The following is a 22,408-nucleotide window of genomic DNA, read 5'->3' as shown; positions in this document are numbered from 1 at the left end:
CACAGCGAGAGAGGGAACACAAGCAGAGGGTCAGAGGGAGAAGCAGGCTTCCCGCAGAGCAGGGAGCCCGATGCGGGGCTCGATCCCAGGACCCTGGGATCATTACCTGAGCTGAAGGCAGACGCTTAACGACTTAGCCACCCAGGCGCCCCCAGGGCTGTTTTAAATATAATCCTATGTTGCCTCTTATTGTTGATAGTCTATGGAACCTTTTCTCTGGTCATTCGAGGATTTAGAAGTTCAGTTCATTCTGTCAATAGAATGCTTTCTTTGTGCAGCTGTGAAATAGAAACTCGCTCTTTGGAATGACTGGCCAACTTTTATTCAGTGAACTACTTGGGAAATTGTTTTTCCTTGATTTACCGTATGCTGTGAGTTCTTTCCATTGTTAAACAGTAGAAAAGCAGATGATAGATTTGTGTTAACATTTCCAAATATGTGTTTGAAACAGATCTGGCAACTGACCGGAAGCTCTTCCGTCTAGTCTCCAATGATTCCTTCATCTCCATTCAGCCTTCCTTATCTTCCTGTGGACAGGACTTACCAAGGGACTTCAGTGACAAAGTGAGCTTGCCGAGTCACAGCCACCACCACCACATTGATCAGTCTCTGTCCAACGCCTGTGACACAGAAGTAGCTTCTCTCGTCCCTTTACATTCACACTCTTACAGGAAAGATCACCGGCCACGAGGTGTACCACGGACTTCTAGCTCTGCTGTGGCTTTTCCAGACACTTCACTGAATGACTTCCCTCTCTATCAGCAAAGACGGGGGTTAGATCCAGTTAGTGAGTTAGAATCTTCCAAGCCTCATTCCGGATCCAAAGAATCCTTGGTGGAAAATTCTTGTTTGTCTGGAGAATTTCAGCTTGTTGGTGAGCTGAAAAACAGTAGTTCTCAGCCACCTACAAAAAGTGGGAAGAGCAAACCTTTGAAAGCAGACAAAAGCATGGATAGCCTGAGGAGCCTGAGCACCCGGAGTAGTGGGTCGACAGAGAGCTACTGCAGTGGAACGGACCGGGACACCAACAGTACGGTCAGTAGCTACAAAAGTGAGCAGACCAGCTCAACTCACATAGAGAGCATCTTGTCAGAGCATGAGGAGTGTCCTAGAGTAGGAAAGAAGAGTGGCAGGAAGAAGGAGGGCTGTGCTGACCCAGAGGGCAAGAGCAGCTGTACCACTGACAAAAGGACTAGCGGTGAAAAGACTGCCTTGGAAGGAAGTACCAACGGTGGGGTTCAAGAGGCCAAGGATTCCAATACCTCCGATGATATGCACAGTCAGAGAGATCTCACCACCCCTGCATCTGAAGAAGCCAATAAAAATCCCCATGCGAATGAATGTACGTCACAGGGGGACAGACCCCTCGAGAAAACTGCCGAAATCAAAGAGGAGCAGAGTGGTAAGTCCGCTCTTTCAGTGGACTCAAAAGTTGCTAAAGACAGTGGTGGAAAGCAAAAGGAAGGGGATGTACGACCTAAATCGTCTAGCTTGATCCACCGGACAGCCTCTGCCCATAAATCAGGCCGGAGACGGACAGGAAAAAAACGGGCCAGCAGTTTTGATTCAAGTCGGCATAGGGACTATGTTTCCTTTCGAGGTGTTGCTGGTACAAAGCCACATAGTGCTATATTCTGTCACGATGAGGACTCTAGCGACCAAAGTGACTTGAGCAGAGCATCAAGTGTTCAGTCCGCCCACCAGTTCAGCAGTGATAGCTCTTCTAGCACCACCTCTCATTCATGCCGGTCTCCTGAGGGCAGATATAGTGCCCTCAAGACCAAACATGTCCCTAAAGAGAGGGGCACTGACTCTGAGCATGCACACAAAGCCCATCTGGGTCCTGAAGGAATGGGCAAAAAGCGGACAGCACGTCGGACTTCCAGCACAAACAGTGCCAAGACTCGGGCCCGGGTGTTGAGCCTGGACAGTGGCACAGTAGCGTGTTTGAATGACTCCAGTAGGCTGATGGCACCCGAAAGTATAAAACCCTTAACCACTTCCAAATCAGATCTTGAGGCCAAAGAGGGAGAGGTGCTAGATGAGCTATCTTTATTGGGCCGGGCTTCCCAGTTAGAGACAGTCACTCGGTCGAGGAATAGCTTGCCAAGCCAGGTTGCATTTCCTGAAGGCGAAGAGCAAGATGCAGGCAGTGGAGGTAAGTAAATTATAGGAAGAGATTTCCCCAAGAGTCACTGCAACTGTTGATACTATTGACTAGAGTAGTACTTACTGAAATAGGCTTTGTGTTACTATCCCTCCTTCCACTATGTTATTAAAATAAACTTTCTTCCACGTAGAAAGAGATGGTTGTCTCAGAAAAGGTTTTGGTGTGAACACTGAGAAAATATTTTTTCAGTTGTTATTTGGATATATCAATTCTTTCTTGGCCTTGGGTTTTTTTGTTTTTTTTTTTTTTAAGATTTTATTTATTTATTCATGAGAGACAGAGAGAGAGAGGCAGAGGGAGAAGCAGGCTCCCAAGGAGCAGAGAGCCCGATGCAGGACTCGATCCCAGGACCCTGGGATCATGACCTGAGCCGAAGGCAGTCGCTTAACCAACTGAGCCACCCAGGCGCCCGGCCTTGGGTTTTTCTAAGTCAATTGCCGTCTCCTAATGTTTTACCGGGAATAACAAAAATTGCTTCTCTTCTTTCTTTGTACAACAGTAGCGACAACAAAATGTAGACATTTATTAGGTCACAAACCATTTTTAGTCATCTCGCATACAGTGTGTACCACTGAGCCTTCAGAATTAGATCACTCAATCAGTTATATAAGATTTTTCCAAATAGTACTTTATCTCTTGCTGTGTACTTTGAAAGCTTGTGCCTCTTTTTTATCTGTCTCTCTGGTTTTATTTCTTGCTTACTCAAGTATCAGGCATTAACATATTTTTTTCTTTTAGCTTCACACTTAAAGTTTATTAAATTGATGTTTGTAGTTTACATTGGCATTTAGTATCCATCCGTGGATACATGATGCTCCCTATGATAATAGTGATGGTGTTTTGGTTAAAGTAATAGCTTATTTAATTGAGGTTTATGGGAAATGGTCCAAAATTCAGTGGCTGATTTTATATTGTCAGTGTGTTTGGGCCATTTTATTTATTTCAGAATTGTTTCTTTCTGTTTCCTCCTACCCAGAATAGTGAGTTCATTCTGTTGTGGTTATTATGGAATCTGGTTCTTGAGTAGGCTCAGAAGAATTCTGACGTCTTCTGTTGCTGGTTTCCTAGCTTTCTTATCCTCCACCCCCATTCCCTGTATTCAAGCTTATGTCTTCTAAACATTCTCTTGTTTCCTTTGGTATCGTTTCTAATAGAGATTAATTTCTAATGGGAATGTAAAAAAATGATCTTTAGTACCTAAAGAAGAAAACATTCTATCAAACTTAAATATTGAGAACTAATTATATCTGAAGTGATTATAACCATTTGGTGACAATGTAGTAATTACATTCCCTTGAATCTTTGATGTGGCTGTCATTCTGTTTTTTATAAAAAGTCTTGAAATGCTTTTAGTGATTTCTCACACAAATCATACCAGAAATGTTCACGACATGTAAGAAACTGTTGGGTTTTAAAATATAGTTTAATTTTTCAAGGTGTCATTAAAATAAATTGTAAGAATTAACATGCTATGGTAGAAAAATACTGCTGTTCTAAATACTATGGAAATTTAAATACTAAAAAAATATGGACAAGAGCTATAGTAAGTCCTTATGTCTTTGTATTTAAAATGTCATTTCCTTTCCACAGGGAATATGAGGTGTTCTGATTTTTAGGAAAAGTTACATGGAAGGTTTTATTTGCTTCTTGGTGCAGATCTTTGACTAACACAAGCTCTTATTTTTCCAGATTCCAGGTTTTGTCTTCTTTTGTTTGTGTTCTTATTTTTAAAAAACAAACAGGTCATTGAATGTTAATAAGAAACAGATAATGAACTAAAAATTTCCACTTACTTCGATGGAATAAACGTGATAGTTTGTGGACTGGTAAAACAAATTTTTTTTGCCAAAGGAAGAACATTGTAGGGGCTGTTTTTATTTGAGTTTCATTGTGTTTAGAATGAAATAAGAGTAAAACTAAACTGCTTAAATATGTGGAGGATTTATATTTAGTTGGTTTTTATCACATTTTATTAGGGTTTTGTTTGGGCTTTTTGGAAGATTGGAGGTAGTGAGGGGGTATTAAAAATGATATAAAATGTCAAATAATTGGTAAAGATTTGTGTATATTAGCATTAATTGCTACAGTCCTTTCTGGCACTTCAGGAGATATTTTTCTGGGCTATCTGTTCTTACATAGCATACTCTTAAAATGTGTCAACAAAACAGGATACTCTTTCACCATTCATATGGCCATACATAAACCATAAATAGATTTTATTCTAATGAACTTGGAGGTGTTGATGAGTTCTCCAGTGATTTTGTTCTATTTTTAAGCTGAACGGTATTGGCAGTGTGGAAGGATGAAATCCAGAAAATGTAGTCTAAAGTACTAAAATCAAATTCTCTAAAACAGGAGGTGATCTAACATGATGACATGAACTCGGACACCCTTGCCCGTATTTATGGGCTCCGCTGTAGGAAAGCTGCTTATCTTCTTGAAGCCTCAGCCTTCTCATCTCACAGGGTTGCTGTGAGGATGGAAGGAATTTCCAGATGTAAAATGCCTGGCACGTAGGAAATGCTTAATAGTGGTACTATTTCTATTATACAGACCAGTCTCTTATGCTACTCAGGTGTATCCTGTCCTTAAAGTGGAAGAAAATAATTAAATTTAGAAATATATTAGATATTTCTAATCAGGCCGTTGTGAAACTCGACAATAGTAAAAATACGAATATCGGTATTCCAAATTTCTTACATAATACCAACAGAAAAACATTAACGTCTAATTGAGTAATAAGGATTTTAATCTTATTTTGGCAACAATATGCCCAATAATTTACCTTTTGATACTCAGTCACAAGTGATTGTTTTCATAGGACTTTTCACCAATAATCAACTACTTCAGTTAAAATTGGATTTCATCAGTTTTCCTGTTTAGTTAGGAAAAAAGTTTTAGATGTAAACTAAGGTATTTTCTGTTGTTGATCTCTTTTGCATTTAACTTTTCTTTTATAATTATAAAGCATGTCTTTAATACTTGATGGCTAATATTTAAAGGAAAAAATACAGATAAGTTCTATATGGTAGAAAAATGTCATGCTTTGTAGCCTACATTACTTTTAAAAAACCATTTTCTTTTGCATCCCTTAATTTACTGCATGTTTCAACAAATTATAAAGAACAACCAGAATGGAAAGGTTTGTATTTGCTCTATTCTTTGTAATTTTTTTCTGAATTTCTTAACCTCTGTTTTTCTGTTTGAGAAAATTATTTTAAGCATGTCATAGGATTCTATTATTATTTTTGTGTTGGGAACCAAAGATAATCTTTTGTTAAGGGAATATTACTTCATTCAAAGAAAAACCAAATCTCAAATTTATGAGGGCTTGTGCCATGTGTGTAGATTGAAGGTCAGTTATTTGAACGCAGATATCATTGGACTTTAGAAAGACCACTGAATAGACAAGAACATGAGAATTAAAGCTTTTGTACTTTCCTAAATAGAGGGACTCTAAATTCTAATACATTAATTTTCTGATCCCTCCGTCCACATGGCAAGTTAGAAGCAGCAAATGAGTAGAAGGGGATTGGTGCTTGGAAAGGCTGAAGTAATGACAGCAGCAGAAATGTGTTGTTAATATGAAAGGAGAAGCTGGACTGACCACACAAACAGGGTGGGTCATTAAATGCAGGGGCAAGTTGTCTTTTTAATTTCATAATGTTCAAAGGACATTGTGGGATCATAACTGAATGCTGTATTATAGTACAATGCAGTAATAAATGTATATGCAACTGACCCTGATTCAGGGAAAGGATTATATTAATCTATACGGAGAAGAAAGCTTAGTCATGTAAAACAGAGAAGGATGCTCATTCAATGTAGTAAACAGATTGAGATGCTTCGTTTACTTGGAAATACTACCTTCTTTTAAAATGGTATGAAGAAAAGGTATTTTTTTTTAAGATTTTATTTATTTATTTGACAGAGATAGTGAGAGCAGGAACACAAACAGTGGGCAGTGGGAGAGGGAGAAGCAGGCCTCCCGCGGAGCAGGGAGCCGGATGCGGGGCTCGATCCCAGGTTCCTGGGATCATGACCTGAGCTGAAGGCAGACGCTCAATGACTGAGCCACCCAGGCGTCCCAAGAAAAGGTATTTTATTGATGAGACAAATAAGGGTTAGTGTATAGAATTCCCCAATCCAGCTCATGCCTGATTAAGTGTAGTAGGAGCAGATGTTACAGTATTTTTCTTTCTAGTAGCAGAAAAGTTCTGGATAAGGAATCAAACAGTTACATTTTAATCCCATCTCTAATTACTAACTGGATACTCTAGGCAAGTCAGTAAATCTGTGCCTCAGTTTCCTCAGTTGAAAAACAGGAATAATAACTGTCTAGGTCTGTGTCACCGTAACTGTCAGACTCTTGGGAGCTTAGATTTGTAACAGTGCTCTGTAAATGGTAGGTTTATTATGAAAACTAAGACACTGATGCCTTTCAATCATTTGTTAAGGAAATTTCCCTCTTCAAATAGATGTCACTTCAAATATATATTCTTCACTAATGACCCCTTCTTAGGTGCATCTCTGAAAATGTATGCAAAATAGTTTCTGAGTACAGTTTTCTGGGAGAGGGTCTATATCTTTCATCCCGTTTACAAAGGATTAAAAAACATTAGGAGTCACCTCTGAAGGTAAGTGATCCTGAAACTGTGGCTTTTAGGCACTGTTGTTTGTGTGTCATGACTCCAGAGTATGGTTTGATTTCTTTTTTTTTTTTTTTTTAAAGATTTTATTTATTTATTTGAGAGAGAGAGAATGAGAGAGAGCACATGAGAGGGGGGAGGGTCAGAGGGAGAAGCAGACTCCCCGCCAAGCAGGGAGCCCGATGCGGGACTCGATCCAGGGACTCCAGGATCATGACCTGAGCCGAAGGCAGTCGCTTAACCAACTGAGCCACCCAGGCGCCCTGGTTTGATTTCTTGAAAGCATTTTGTCTACCCACCTATATTTGTTGGTTGCCTGGGATTGTGGAAGAAATCAATAGGACGTGCACATCTCTCTGACTCAGCTAATCCTTTGTTGTTGGTTGCTGTTGTTTGTTGGCTCACTTGTCAAAAAGTAAATTAGTCCTTTAAAATGTGTTCGCAGTTTGAAATTGTTTTAATTCAGAATGAATGCTTCGAGGTTGTGCAGTAGATTCTCAGTGTTCTTTAGCCTCCCAGTAAATGACACTGATGAATATTTGCTTTTATTTTAGAACAAAATCTTGGCATGCTGGTGTTAGCATCATCCTTGGCTGACATGGAAAGTAAGAAGGGGAAAAGATGTTTAGATCAAATGGGTTTCATGCCTAGACTTAAACTATTTTTTTGAAAAATTTTTTTTGTAAAATCATTTGAATGTGTATTTCTTCATGTACTAACTTTATATTCTTAAGTAAAATAGTTTTACCTTAAAGAATATTTCAGTGTATTTCAGGATGTCTGCGTATATACTTTATTTTTCCGAGATGTATATATACTTGTTTGTATTTTTGTCTCTCTTTAAATTCTCATTTCCTTTTCTTCGATCTCCTGTTGAGTTCGTAGGTGTTCAGACTGGTTTGATCCCTATCTAGCTGAATTCCTGGGACCAGACGAAATTTAGGTCTCCTATTCCTCCACCATCTTGCTCCTCCCCCTAAAGTCTCATTTCCTAATACCATTTTGCTTCTAATCTGTTTGAGGTACCAAAATTTAACTTTTTATTTTCACACTTGTCCCAAATTTACTTTTTCCTATAATAAACACTCCCCACTGAAAATAACACCTTTCTTCAGTAGTTTTGTCTAAATTTGTATTCATTTAATAGCAACTCAGCTATCACAAGATAGCTCCCACTCCGTGGGAGGCCTGCTTCTCCCTCTCCCACATGACTGTATATACAGCAACTAGACAGAACGTACTACATTTGAACCCTTGCACTAAGCAGTCAGCTATATGATTGACATGTTTTCAAGTGGTGTCTTTTTCTGTACATACTTATGGTTACAACTTTCCAGTGTTTGAGATAGAATATGGATAACCCTAACCTCCTACCTCCCCACATTTTGCTCTTTTGTACCTCCCCGCCATCCTGAAAGTACTTGTTGCCTTTAATACTTTTCCTGTTTTCATTCACAGGGTAAAACAAACTGATAGTCTATTGTTTCAGTATCCCCAATATAAAAATAAATAGTTGCACTAAAACAATTCAATACAGAATTTAGAGAATTGTCCTTAACTCGTTTAGGTAAATGGGAAGTAACTCCTGAAGTGGGAGGTATATATTGTGGATTTGGTTTTTTATTTGATCTTTAGGAATAGATCAGATCACACACCTGTCTAAAAGATCTTAGGATCTCTGTGCCTTGTGCATGAATAGCCCTTAGGCTCCCAGTAAATGTTTAAACTTAATCAAATGATTATTTTACTTCCTCAAAAGTAAAGAGCTAAATGATCCAAGGTTTTCTCTTAAATTTGTTGTGCTTGTAATTCAGTTTCTTCAAGTTTTCTAACACAAAGAAATGATTTGTGATTTTAAAAATATACATTAAAAGATTCGCAATTGTCTAAATATACGTCCTTGAAAGTCTTTTTAAAGCTGTCTTGTTATTTATGGTTTTTTAATCAGTTAAATAAATGTTTGGGGCGCCTGGGTGGCTCAGTTGTTAAGCGTCTGCCTTCGGCTCAGGTCATGATCCCAGGGTCCTGGGATCGAGTCCCACGTCGGGCTCCTTGCTCGGCAGGAAGCCTGCTTCTCCCTCTCCCACTCCCCCTGCTTGTGTTCCTGCTCTCGCTATCTCTCTCTGTCAAATAAATAAATAAAAATCTTTAAAAATAAAAAATAAAAAATAAAATAAAATAAAATAAATGTTTGTGGGTTTTTTTTTCTCCTTTACCTACACATGTTTTAAATTTAGTTGTACCCAGAGTGTTAAATTTTCACTATTTGTATTTCATGCTCTTATTATTCTAGTTAATTTCATTATTTTGCCAGGAGGTACTGGGTTTTAAGCAATGTCAAAATGTCAACTTCAGAACCAAGTTTTAAAGTGTTTTATCCCTCCTGCCTGGTTCCCTAGTTTGAAGGTTTTTTTGTGTGCTTTGTTTTATTTCTCTTATAAATTTAAAGGATTCAAAAAGAGTTTGTTAAATTGGGTTGTAGAAGTGAATTTTCATCAAGTGGCTTTAACTTATGTGACTATGCTTACAGCAAATTATTTTAAGCTTTAAAGACACTTTTCTTACAGGAAATTATTTTTATGAATATGCTTTGAGCAAATTATTTTAAGCTGTAAAGACACTTTTCTTTCCTTGGCACTAGTAGAACTGGACCCCTTCTGGATCCTATTCTAAATAGAGATGTTCGGTATAAGTAGTACATTCCTCAGGGGGCATGGTTTAGTCTTATTTGTTGTGACCATAAACTATGGCATAGTGTTTTCAGTTGAATGTGTGATCCTAGCTGCTGTTAAAGTAGTTGCTATAGTAAACATTGAAAATTCTTTTAGCATTTGATATTTATACCCTGAATATTACAAGGACAACATAGGCAATAATCATAACTCCATCTTAATACATTGTTCAGTAGATGTCTGAACTTTCCAAAGTTTCCAAAACTATTTGGTTAAGAGAGTAAGTAGTATTATATCGTTCTTTTGCAGATGGCAAAATATAAAGGGTGTGATAATAGCAAAAAAAAAAAAAAAAAAAGAGAGAAATTGTTTTGTGAAGAAGCCAAGGAACGTTTTGAGTATAAATGGACACTGTAGTTTGTGTTTTCATCTTAGTATTATGGAATAACTGGCTTTTACTTAAAATTCACACCATTAAGTCTTCAGTAGAAGGAAGATCGTAAAGAAAAGGGTTTCCTATTTCCCTTCTTTTATTCATAGGATTCAATGATTATAAGTATGAAATCCTTCAGAGTAATTTTAGTACATTTCATGGATTAAATTATTCTTCATAAATTATATTTTAGATAAAGAATAAAATTATCTAAACTAGGTATCTAAAACTAGAGAGAATGTGTATAAGTTCCTTAATGAAGTTAATGGACCTATAAATTGAGCAGTAGTTTGTTACACTAGAATAGAAATATTCAGTATAAGGTCACAAAATGTCTTGAGTTTTGAAAGAGTAATTTTAAATTCCATAACCTGAGTTATCCTTGCTGTTGTCTAAGAGCCATTAATAGGAATACCAGTCACTCATCTTAAGTTTGCATGTCTTCCTGCAAGTAGCTTGTGTGCTTTGTTTTATCCTTTATTCAGTGACTGCCCTGCTAGTATGTTTTCTTCTTTGTGACGGTGCTCGTTGCAGTTTCCTTTTATTGAGGTCACAGTTGTCAAGAGTAGGCTAAGCACACAATATGCTTTGTAGATTGTGGTGATGGGAAGGCGTCCTTGAATTTCTAGATCAGCACTGTCCAATACAACTTTCTGTGATGTTGGAAATATTCTCTATTTGTATTGCCCCAATAATGGTAGCCACTAGGCAGGTACTTAGCACTTGCATGTGGTTCATGAATCTGATAAACTGAATTTTTAATTTAATTTAATTTTAATTAATTTAAGTTTAAATAGCCACATATGGCTAGTGGCTACCATGTTGGACAGCACAGTTCTAGATGACCAGGTTTAATGATCATTTGTTCTCACAGGTCATATATAATTTTTGCATGTGTGAGCTCTCACAAGTAACCTTTTTCACATTTAAAGGAATTTTCATTATATCTCAGTAAAACTGGAGAGGAAAAAAAAAGAAAAGGAAAGAAATACGAGCTCACGGGGTCAAGTCCGATTTGGAGCCAAAGCCCCAAAGCCTAATTTTTAGTTGCCTAACTTTAGAATGTCACTGTAGTGTATGAGCTGAAAAATAAAATATGTAAGTAAGTGTCCTGTAATTTGTGACTTCTACTACTTACTGGCAGAAGCTTGCCGAATGGGTGCAATAACTGTGCTTGTCATTCCTGCAATAAAAGAAAACAATGCCTACACAGAAACACTATGCCTTCTGGAGGTAGTGCGTACATTCCTAATCATAATAGATTCATTACATAAAGAATGTTCACTGGTGCGGTCTGGGGAAGGGATAAAAAATGTAAATATTAAAAAGCATACTTTGTTTATTAAAATCAATATTCACATTGGTGGAAATGTGAAGTTTAGTTGTATATTGCTAAGCAGAATAATGATTTGAGAATTAGTAACTACGCTTTTAAAATGTCCAGAAAGTTTGCAACAGAGAACTGAAATCTGAATACAACATTCTTGGATTTGTAATCCTTTTTTTTTTTTTTTAAAGATTTTATTTATTTATTTGACAGATAGATACATAGCGAGAGAGGGAACACAAGCAGGGGGAGTGGGAGAGGGAGAAGCAGGTTTCCTGCCGAGCAGGGAGCCTGATGCGGGGCTCGATCCCAGGACCCTGGGATCATGACCTGAGCCGAAGGCAGACGCTTAACGACTGAGCCACCCAGGCGCCCCTGTAATCCTTTTTATACTGAATGGAAAAAAAGTGTTTGGGAAGAATGCTGTTGTACCAAGTTGTTTTGTCTTTATTCATATTTGGTATGAAAATACCCTTTGTCATAGTCAAGATCATTCCTAGAATATTTAGATCACAGTATTTAGATCACTAGGAAACAATTGTTTTAAATTCAGATAAAAAGAATCATTTTGCATTTTGTTTTAGAAACTGAAATCAGTCAATTAGAATGGTTTTATAAAATTTTACATAATTCTAATAAGCCATTGTGATTTTGTCATTGTTGTGTATTTGGTTTTAGTTTGTACTTTATTGCTTTTGGATTAAGCTATGGGTTTCTGTACTTGTCATCTTGCTGATACTTGCTTCCTAATGTTGAGGGGACCTGTGCTGGGGTGTAGAGCTGACTACAGTTTGATGGGAGCAGACTACCTTACTGTTAAGATATATCCATGCTGTCTTGAATTAAACATTTAAAAAGCTGCCAAAGTTGTGGCACAGGGCAGTGTGGGATAAACGACTGCCTTACTCCTCAGCTTCAAAAATGAAGTATTATTATTGCTTGCTTGTACTGTCCTCTTTTTTTTTTTTTTTTTAAGATTTTTTATTTATTATTTGACAGAGAGAATGAGAGAGAGAGAGCACATGAGAGGGGGGAGGGTCAGAGGGAGAAGCAGACTCCCCGCCAAGCAGGGAGCCTGATGCGGGACTCGATCCAGGGACTCCGGGATCATGACCTGAGCCGAAGGCAGTCGCTCAACTGACTGAGCCACCCAGGCACCCTGTACTGTCCTCTTGAGAGTGAGAAAGTAATGCCCCATTCCTGTTAGTTGGAACTGACAAATACTGTACATTTGGGTTGACTTAAAGGGGGGGCATATAGGGTTATGGGACTTAAACTGAGGCTTTTAGAAAAAGATTTAAAGCAACAGAGATATTAAAATAGGGAATTGAGATTGAAGAGTAGATAGTGAGGCCAGATACAGTAAGAGCATTTTTAAAGAAACAATTCTCTTTAAATAAATGACACGTACGTTTTGTGTATTCCTTTATACGATAGATGAACAGCATCTGTGTGGAAACTGTTGGGCTCAACTAGACAAGTTCCCTTTACCTTTGAGGGTGGGAAGTCAGGGGAGAGGCAGGCTCCGCTGCTATTTCAGTCTGTGACCTAGGCTCCGATTTGACCTAAGTCTGTCTTGATGCAGCGGCACAGGCCAGCGAGGAGACAGTGTCATTCCGCCGTGAACGCAGCACATTTAGGCGCCAGGCAGTGCGGCGCCGGCACAATGCAGGGAGTAACCCTACCCCTCCCGCATTGCTCATCGGATCACCCCTAAGGTATGGTATTTTAAAATTCCACCAAGCTTAGCATGCATGTAACACTCCTTCTGACCTGTTCTGTCAGTCCCAAGAAAGCATTCAGATAGCTTGTTCTCTTCCCTCCGGTTTCTCTCCTGTAGTTGTAAGTTCTTGGAGCTTTCTCTGCATGTCACCATGAGCCTGTTGCATTATGCATGCCTTATGTTGCGCTATTCCAACAAAATGATCAGATTGGTTTAGCCGATTTTAAATAGCAAAATTACTTTAGAGGCCTTAAGTCAGCTTTTCATTTTTTTTCCTACTCCAAATTAATATTAATGCAGCATCTTTTCCCCGGCGTCTTTAATAGGAATAATTTCCTATTATTATAATAGGAATTTAATTTAATAGGAATAAATATGGATTGAGCAGTGAGCTTGTTGAGGAACACAGATAAGTGGCCTCAGCTTGATAAGCCAGCTTGATTATTTTATTTCACTAAAATAGGTATTTTGTATTGCTTAAAAATTGGTGTCCTTTATTTCATAATCACTAGGACCTGGTAAATGACACGGAACTAAAATATTCCATTTATGGTAAAGTATGGTCAAGTGGGTATATATGTATATATTTGCATATATCTGTGTTGAATTTCTCAACTTCTGTATAGCACTGAAGAAAAACATTTTTACTTTTCCCAATACTCCTAATTAAGAAAGCATCTATTTATAATATTGGGAATAGTTTTCCATTAAAATTTTAGTGTTTTGTTCTCAAGTGTGTCTTATGAGACAAAAGATTTGTCCTTTATTTCACAAATACAAATACGGACAAAATGTTTTACATGTGCTTGCTTAAGCAGTGCATATATTACACCATATACTTTTATTAATCTCTGTGTTGAAAAACACCATTACCAAATTATTTTCCTACAGTTTAATTTGAAATTCAAAGGGAAGAGCATTTGATGACATAACTGCTGTTGAATGCACAATAGATTAGAAGAGCCAGACCCCTTCCCTTGGTAAAATCTTGTTCTTGAGAGTAACAAAATGTTTACTTTTATATTCCCCTGGGATTTAAGACTTGCTTATTTTTCTGCATTTTACATTACAATCAGGAACTTCATCTTTTGTAGGTCATGTTCCTAATTAATCCTGCAGTAATACATAATTCTGTAAAAAGTAGTGTGGATTAGTTAAACCAACATTTAAAATATAAAAATGGGAAGGCACCAGTTAGAAAAACATTTGGTCTAGATTTCTGAGCCCTGTTGCTTTTTGTGAACCCTCCTCTTCTACATGCCCTTCACCTCTTTTCCTTTGCTCCTTGAAGTAATTTTTCCGTCTGCAGCTGGATTGGGGGGTCTAGTCCCAACCTGCAGAAAGAGCTCAGCATTTCAATTTACTTTTTGTTTTGTTTTTTTTCTAACCGCTTCATTTTGCCCCTTGAATAATACTTGGCCATAGACATATTTGCTTTCTTACTCCATATTGATATTTCTTAATCCTTTTTTTAACTTTCTCCTTTTAGTCTTTACAAATCTTTTCATTCTTTGCCACAAATGACCCTGCTAGATCCCACTCTCACCAAACAAATGCAGACATACTACTTTTTTTCTTTGCCTGGTGGAATATTAAAGAACTAACTCTAGCCAATTATGTAGAATTTTAATACATCACCAGTCAACTGAGGATATGGTATGAAGCTTATTTGTAAAGGGCTCACATTAGAAGTTTTCTAAAGCAGTCTAGTAGTCAGCATGTAGATTTTATTATGCTTCCAGGATATTTCCAGTATAAAGTTTGCATGTATCTTAAATAGGCTGACTTCATCATGGATGAAATAAGATAAAATTTAGCTTAGAGGAATTAGGAGAAACACCAATTTGATAAAATCTTTTTTTAATTGCAAAAAAATTCAGGTAGAGAATGTTGGTGTTAATTCTCAGTTTGAGTTACATAATAATCTCATCTTTAAATATGGATGGCATGGTCATGGAAAAGTTGGAAAACTTATTTGTCAAAAGGAAATGGAATAGGAGTGATAATAATTTAATTACAGTTATGTAAATACCAGTAAAATGTACTTATTTTAAACTTTAATGAATAGTTTAAGTATTTGACAATCAAAAGCAACTTGGTAAAATATATGTCTCTAAGGGTTGTGAGTGAATCATAAATTTCTTCACAAAGGGAATTTGCAAATCTTTTTTTATAATTGTTAGAATGTCCTATTTCAGAATTAGTTTTAAAGGTGTTTTTTTCATTAAGTTAGCCTTGTACGTAGGTTTTATAGGCCCTTGCCAGTTCTTCTCAGTTACTAGAGATGAAAGCAGAGATTAATATTTAAAAATTTTATAAAACTAAGAGTTCCATATTTATCTGTTTTTATCAACCCAAATATGGTATCTTTTAGTACTCTAGTTAATGGACTGGAATGAAAAGAAATTAGTACATTTTGGGGAAGGGAAAAAAGCTTTATTGTGTTCCTATGTTTATTTTTTTAAGTATTATAAGATTGAAAGATCTGTAATCAAATAAGGTCATAGTAGTTACAATAGTCCATGGTTAGAAATTCATAGGGATCATTTTGTGGTGCTCAGGAATAAATCCACCAAGTATTTGTTGTTTGTGTACTGTGTTTAAAACAATCTTTTGAGTGTTCTCTGAAATCTGGAGATTCATAAGAATAATGCAATCATACTCTTAGGGTTTATTTCTTAGTTGTGGAGACACATACAAAAACAACAATATAAGACAGAGTGTGCCAAATACTAAATAAGTAGTACAGAGGAAGGAAAGACCAAGACCAGCTATATTTTTTCTGCTGTTTAAATTGGAAATGTTAATTAGTAAGATTGCATGTCAGTGATGCTGTTGATAGCCAATAATTAGACCTAAATTTCTACCTTTCCTTTTGCTATGTTGTAAAATAGTTTCTACCTTTTCTCAAACTGGTAGTTTTGATAGATAATTGGTACTTTGAAAAATATTAGTTCCTGCCAATTATTAGTTAGGTAAAGTACAACCCACCAGGAGTAGTTTTCCTACCAACTTCTGCAAAAATGACATGCTTTTTTGTTGAAGGATTCTGAAAACAGGAATTGAAGGGACATAACATTTATGACTAGTTTTGATGTTCAAAACTTGACGGCCAGATAGATTTTCACTTGTTTCCTTGGCTTCTCTTATTCTGGAATTGATTTCCATGCATTGCCTGATATTTTGAAAACCTTTTTGTGTATTTGGATATGTTGAGGATTACTGTATTCTCAAATGTGTTCATATTAAAATACATCTAACTGTCATATAGCATCTTTTTTACTTTAAGTGAAAACAAAAAAGGATAGAAAAATTTGTTGAGTACTTATTGTATAAAATTCTTAATGTCTTCCAAATCAGAAGGGACCTAGTACTTGAACTACTTAAACATTTTATTCGTCAGAATTTTCCCCTTTGTGAAATTTGGTCATTTTTGTAAGGTTTGTGGATAACTTTAGATAGATTTTGAGGAAGAGTAACAGACTTACTATGTATATATGGAAGATACAACCATATTTGATTATATTAGTTCCCAAGATCATCCCTTGATTTATGTTGATTTTACAGAGATTCTACTCCAAAGAAGTTATTAAATGAATACTTTCATAGTTATGACTTAAAAAAATAATGCAAGTAAGCATCGACAAGTCAACGTTATGTAGACTTGGTTTTTTTCATGTGTTCTGTACATTCCTCTGCTCTATTTAGAGTGTATACTTTTATTTGGCTCTAAAAGAAGCCTGAAATGTGAATGTTCCAGGTAGTGATGGGTACTAGAACATTCTGTGGTGGTGGAAATATCTAATTCACACTGTCCAGTGTGGTGGGCACTTGTTACTAGCTGCTCTCTGGTAGCTTTTAGCTATGGTAGCCGCTAGCTACTTTATGTGGCTGTTGAGCACTTGTAATGTGCTTAGTGGGACTGAGGAACTCAAATTTGAGTTGAGGTGGTCACATGTGGTTACCATATCAGACAGTGCAATCCAGAGTGGATTCTATTGCTATAACCACAGGCTTAAGCAACATAAGCAATATTTTCTACTTAGTCTTTTATTACATGGTTACTTCAAATTACAGCTCTTTTCATAGCCTGTGCAGATGAGTTTGTTTTATAGGCATCAGAGAAGCCAATGCATTGAATTCAAAACATTATAAAGAAGTTGATACTCAAGAAAATGATGAAGTAACTGAATGAGGCCATCTTAAGCAGCATTTTCTTTTTTTTTTTCCTAAAAGGTCTAATAACAGAATGCAGAGTTACTTTGAGTATCATGTAGAGAATGACATATAATAATTATACTGAAAATATTTCTATGAGTTTCATCACTTTAAATTTGAGTTTTATACTAAGAACATTAAAATTCGTAGTATTTTAAAATAAATATCTAAAATATAAAATGAGTTAAGAATATAATACTTTCTTAATTATAGATTTTTAGATATTTAGATGATTTTTTATAAATTTAATAAATGACAAACTTCTAATAAAATACCAAGTATTTTAAAAATCTGTAAGATTTTAAAAAGACTGTAATATCCCTTGAGAAATTACTGGTTTCCAAATTACTTTTAAGATTTTCTAAAATGATGGGTCCTTGTTAATGAAAATGAAATGGATTGGAGAAGGCAGTAACATGTATATAGAGCCTGTGGCCTTCTTTAAAAAATATGTAGGCGTTTCATAGAAAAATACTTTATAAATTAATCACACTTCCAGCATCCCAGCATCATTTGTATTTCACTTGGTTGAGTCAGTGTTTGTTACTCTGTTTCTCTTACATTTGTTTGTGATTTTCTTTTGATTCAAAATTGTCACCTTGGTTGCATTTGATAAATATTCTTTGGTTTTCAAGTGCATAAAAACTTTGTTTTATTGTGAATTTGAGATGCCGGAATGTTTGAAAGCACAATTCTAGAATTATTATAAAGGTTATAAATAAAAGTGCATATTTAAACTGAACAAGAGGATTTATCTGTTGGGGACGAGCTGCAACCCACATATGTTTAATGTGCTTGTGTTTCTTTGCTGCTTTCTTCGTCCTTGTACTAGAATTTTGTTGGCTTGCAGTGGGAAAAAGTCACAGGTGGATTAGCTTAGATATACATTAAATGTTTGCTGTGTTCATCACTATGTTCTAAGGACCAGAAGATTTAAGACAGCATTATAATCTGTGTATTTTACAAAGTTTGTAGCTCTTTCTTAGATTACACTGAAAAAATCAGGTTACATTTCGAAATCAGTTTTCTATGTTGACTTCATTCTAGCTATTGTTTTTTCTTTTCTTCCCTGTAATGTCTTCCCAATCCATCTTTTTTCCTAGCCTTCAAGATGGTCAGCAAGGCCAGCAGTCCACAGCCCAGGTCAAAGTCCAGTCCCGCCCCCCTTCCCAGGCTGCAGTGCTCAGTGCTAGTGCGTCCTTGCTGGTGAGAAATGGGAGTATCCACTTAGAAGCCTCACATGACAATGCATCTGCTGTAGGCGGCAGCAGTTTGCACGATGAACTTGGTACGCAGGCCTTTTGTAATCTTGGTGATAACAAAACTGTAACGCAGCAGATAATGGGTAACAATGATTGCTCTTTTGTGAGATAGCTTCATTTGGAACTATGCATAAGAGCACTTTTTATAGGATATGTCCAGTGTGTGAGGAAAATTTGACTTGCTTTCCCATTCTCTGTTTTTCTCTCAACATTTATTCTGCATTTTTTTTAGCATGTCTATTACTGACAGGTAGTTAAAAGTATTAATAAATGTTCATGCTTTAGCGTTCTCTTATAGTGATTCGGGCAATTCTGTTACTCCTTGGCACTTATACCGTGAGGGGAAGTGTTGATGTTTTAAAAGTTATTTTGATTAAACCTTAATTTCTTTGAATTCACTGAATGTGCTTCATGAGAAGCATAAATACTTTCTAATGGTGTATTACTACAGAATCTTTCTTCTGGGTATTCTGTATTTCACGTCAATGTCTGTCACCTGAAATAGACTTACTGTAACCCTAAATGCAGTACTCTGAGGGTGCCATGGTGCTACACTAATATCACTAACTTCATCAAATTTTTTCTTTTTCCTTTTAATACATCTATAAAAGTTATTAATATCCACTCAAATACCTGTTTTGTACCTTAAAGACAGTATTTATTACTGCTTTGGTCTTCTGTTTCTCTGTATAATCCATCTTTCTTGTGTTCAGAATGCAGATTCATAACAGTTTAAGTTAATACAATGAAGAAAATTTTATTAAAAAACACACAGTTGAAAGCATTACGTTTGCTCACCGTGATTATGTTAATCCATGTTTATAACTGTTTAATTTATAAAGATGATAATCCACTTGACACTTTGGCTAGAAGGATGTGTGGTGTAAGGTTCCCAGTTTCATGTGCTATTTGTTGACTCTTCCCATTTTGTAAAAATCCTTATTAGTTCCAGAGAGTTAACAAGTATTAAATATGCATATTGATGACAATAATTATCTTTAGCAAATCTTAGAGAAACTTGAAAATGGTCACTAAGATATTTATAACATTAGCATATATAGTGATTTCAAAATAAAAGAAGACAATAAAACATTTAAATTTTAGAGTGCTTTTGTGTTTGCGTTTGTAATTGGAAAAAGCAAGGGAATTTATTAGGAGGGTCCTCAGTTTAGTTACTTGCTTTGAGTTAAAATATTGATACTTTTTTTAGTTGCAAATATATTCAATTAATGTCTTTCTATCACTATTTCTCTCATAACCCCCATAGTCTTTTTGTCAGTTTGTGCATATAAAATTACAGTGACCATCACCATTGCCCATTGGGTCTGTGGTAGCGGATTTGCTAAAATAAAATTATGGCTTAATTTTTATCTGTTTTGGATTTTTAGACTTCTGTCAAATGGAGCATAAAATGATGCAGTAGATGATTTTCCTCTATAAAAAACTAATTTACTTGAAAAACTTTCTAAGAGAACCTTCATTGTAAAATCCCATCTTCAATCCACTTGCAGATTATTGAAAATATGTACATATGAACTCTCTACACAGTTCTGAAGATGAAGTCTGGAGGTGACTTTAGCATCTGTGGGTGAATATTCAGGATGTTGTCTTGAAATATGGATTTTTTTCTTGCCTGCCTTCTGGTAGCTAGTTATTGACCTGTGGTAGCTGGATGCTGCCAAATTGAATGTACTGTGATAATGAGCAACTGTGGACAGTGTATACCTGTACCATATCAAATGAAGTTGGCCAAAAAAGATCCTGAAAATGGGCTGCAGTTGAACTTAAAGGAATTGTAGAGACACTGATTTTTATAATTTTATAATATATTCCACTAGAATATTTTTGTTGCATGGTTTAATTTCTACGTGATTATAATTAACAGTGGTAAGATAATTTTGGGTAAATGAATTTGGGTACTCAGATGTTAAAATTAGTCATGATATTGGGGCGCCTGGGTGGCTCAGTTGGTTAAGCGTCTGCCTTCTGCTCAGGTCATGTTCCCGGAGTCCCGGCATCAAGCCCTGCATCAGGCTCCCTGCTCAGTGGGGAGTCTGCTTCGCCTTCTGCCCCTCACCCCGCTCATGCTCTCTCTCGCTCATTCTCTTTCTCAAATAAATAAATAAAATCTTAATAAAGTTAGTCATGATATTCCCTAAAAGTATGGAATATTTAGAAAGAATTGTTTCTAAATTTAGCTTCTTCAATGAAAATTTTTTAAATGTACAAATCTATACATGTGAAAATGTATATATATATACATAATACATTTATATAAAGTACTCAAACATATATATATATACACACTCATACATATGTATGTTTGAGTGTATATAAATGTTTGCATCTGTACACATATATAGATTAGAATTGGTTGTTTAAGCAGAGGTATAACTTTTTTGGATTAAAGGAAACTTGCAACCAGGCACTGTTTAATTCTAAGCCTAGGTAGTTTTCTTAACTGTTTTCTACATCTTTACTTTGTGGTGTCATACTAGATAACCACATCCATTTCCTGTATTAAACCCTGAGAAACCTTATTTCTCTGTTGAATTTTAACTAGCATTTCAAGGTTACCAGGTAACATTAGACATAGTAGAAAAATTCACTGAAGATGCTGTTTTATGGATTTTATTAGTAGCTTTTTCAGCTGAAGAAAATATTTTCATCATACATACTCAGCAGGCATAATTGTTAATCATAATTAATTTTAAAAAACTGAGTTATAAGTATATAAGTTAGAACCTGGTTGGAAAAATTTGGGTGATTTTCTTATTTATAGACTTCACTTCCGTGCAAAAAAAAAAAAAAAAGGTTCAAATGATGTAAGTGATAGATAAGTTTTGAAGTTAACATCTTTAAAAAGGCAGTTACTATCTAAGAATTTCTCAAGTCTTTCAGTGTAACAGATTTTTTTTTTTAACCACATCTTAAAGGTTAATTTCCTTTTCAGTAGTCTTTTAGTGGACTCAATTTGTTTGCAGTTGATTTCCTACTATATTCTGAATTAAATCGCAGTTATACTTAATAAAACAAGCTGTGCTTAGGTGCCCAGATGAGTCACACGGGAGACTGAATCCAGGTAGCCTTAAAGTTCTATCTTAGATATATTAGGCTTTTTCTATAAAACTTGGCAATCACTTCTCAGTTTTTATGTTAATCTCAGCTTCCTCTTGTAAATTAAGACTAATAAATTGATGTAATGCCTGTATAGTTGATAATTAAACTCTTAGTATGTAGCTCATCTCAGAGGAAATGTTCTAGATAAGGTCTGGTAAAGCAGGAAAACTTACGTGTGTTTTTTTTCTGTGTATGAAATTGGTGGTCAGTGGTGAGGAAAGGCTTTGAAAAAGTATATATAAAATTACATAAAATTTTCATGTAAAAGATAAACTGTTATAGACAAGAAATGAGGACAAGTTTATATCTGTTTAAAATATAAAATATGTAAATATCATAGATGGTATTCCTCTGATGAATTTAAGACTTTCTTAATTTCATTAATGCATTAGAGGTTTAAAAAGTGATGTGTGAATTGATTTTTTTCTAAGGTTTTCTTTTGTTTCATTGCTATGCAAGGATTGACAAAGAAGGTATTCTTTGAGATAATCTGCTTTACTACAGAACTTATTAACTCGAAAATGTGGTCAGCTCTAGAAAAAGTCTTAAATCGGGCAGTACCCTATTGCCCTTTTTATTAAGCGGTTTATAACAGCTATGCATTATTAAGCAGAAATATGATTTGGAGGCTTTTAAACTTTTTACTTTAAGGAGCAGGGGCTTAGATACTTTCAGATTTTTATTAGAGTTAGTCTTGGTATTTAAAAAGGTTATATATATTATGTACTATTCTTAGCATTTTGTGCTACATTATAGGCACTTCCTTGTTACTATAAATACAGAGTTAAGAGGGTATAAGGGATCTGAGTCTATACTTCACTGCCCTATGTTATG

The 22,408-nt window shown here is 35.7% G+C and overlaps 1 protein-coding gene across 2 annotated transcripts in view; it reads left to right on the top strand.

Annotated features, from left to right (window-relative positions):
* PCNX1 (pecanex 1) overlaps positions 1 to 22,408 on the top strand; it is a 163,040-nt gene that overhangs the window by 59,778 nt on the left and 80,854 nt on the right. The window contains exons 6-8 of one of the 2 annotated variants that reach the window (XM_021679758.2): positions 452 to 2,158; positions 12,837 to 12,969; positions 18,296 to 18,480. In XM_021679758.2, coding sequence (XP_021535433.1) covers positions 452 to 2,158; positions 12,837 to 12,969; positions 18,296 to 18,480 — 2,025 coding nt within the window. The remainder of the gene's footprint in view (positions 1 to 451; positions 2,159 to 12,836; positions 12,970 to 18,295; positions 18,481 to 22,408) is intronic. The other variant, XM_044918336.1, reaches the window with a different exon arrangement.

The sequence above is a fragment of the Neomonachus schauinslandi genome, chromosome 9, assembly GCF_002201575.2.
Source record: "Neomonachus schauinslandi chromosome 9, ASM220157v2, whole genome shotgun sequence".
NCBI lineage: Eukaryota > Metazoa > Chordata > Mammalia > Carnivora > Phocidae > Neomonachus > Neomonachus schauinslandi.
This window is presented reverse-complemented; position numbering and strand designations above follow the sequence as displayed.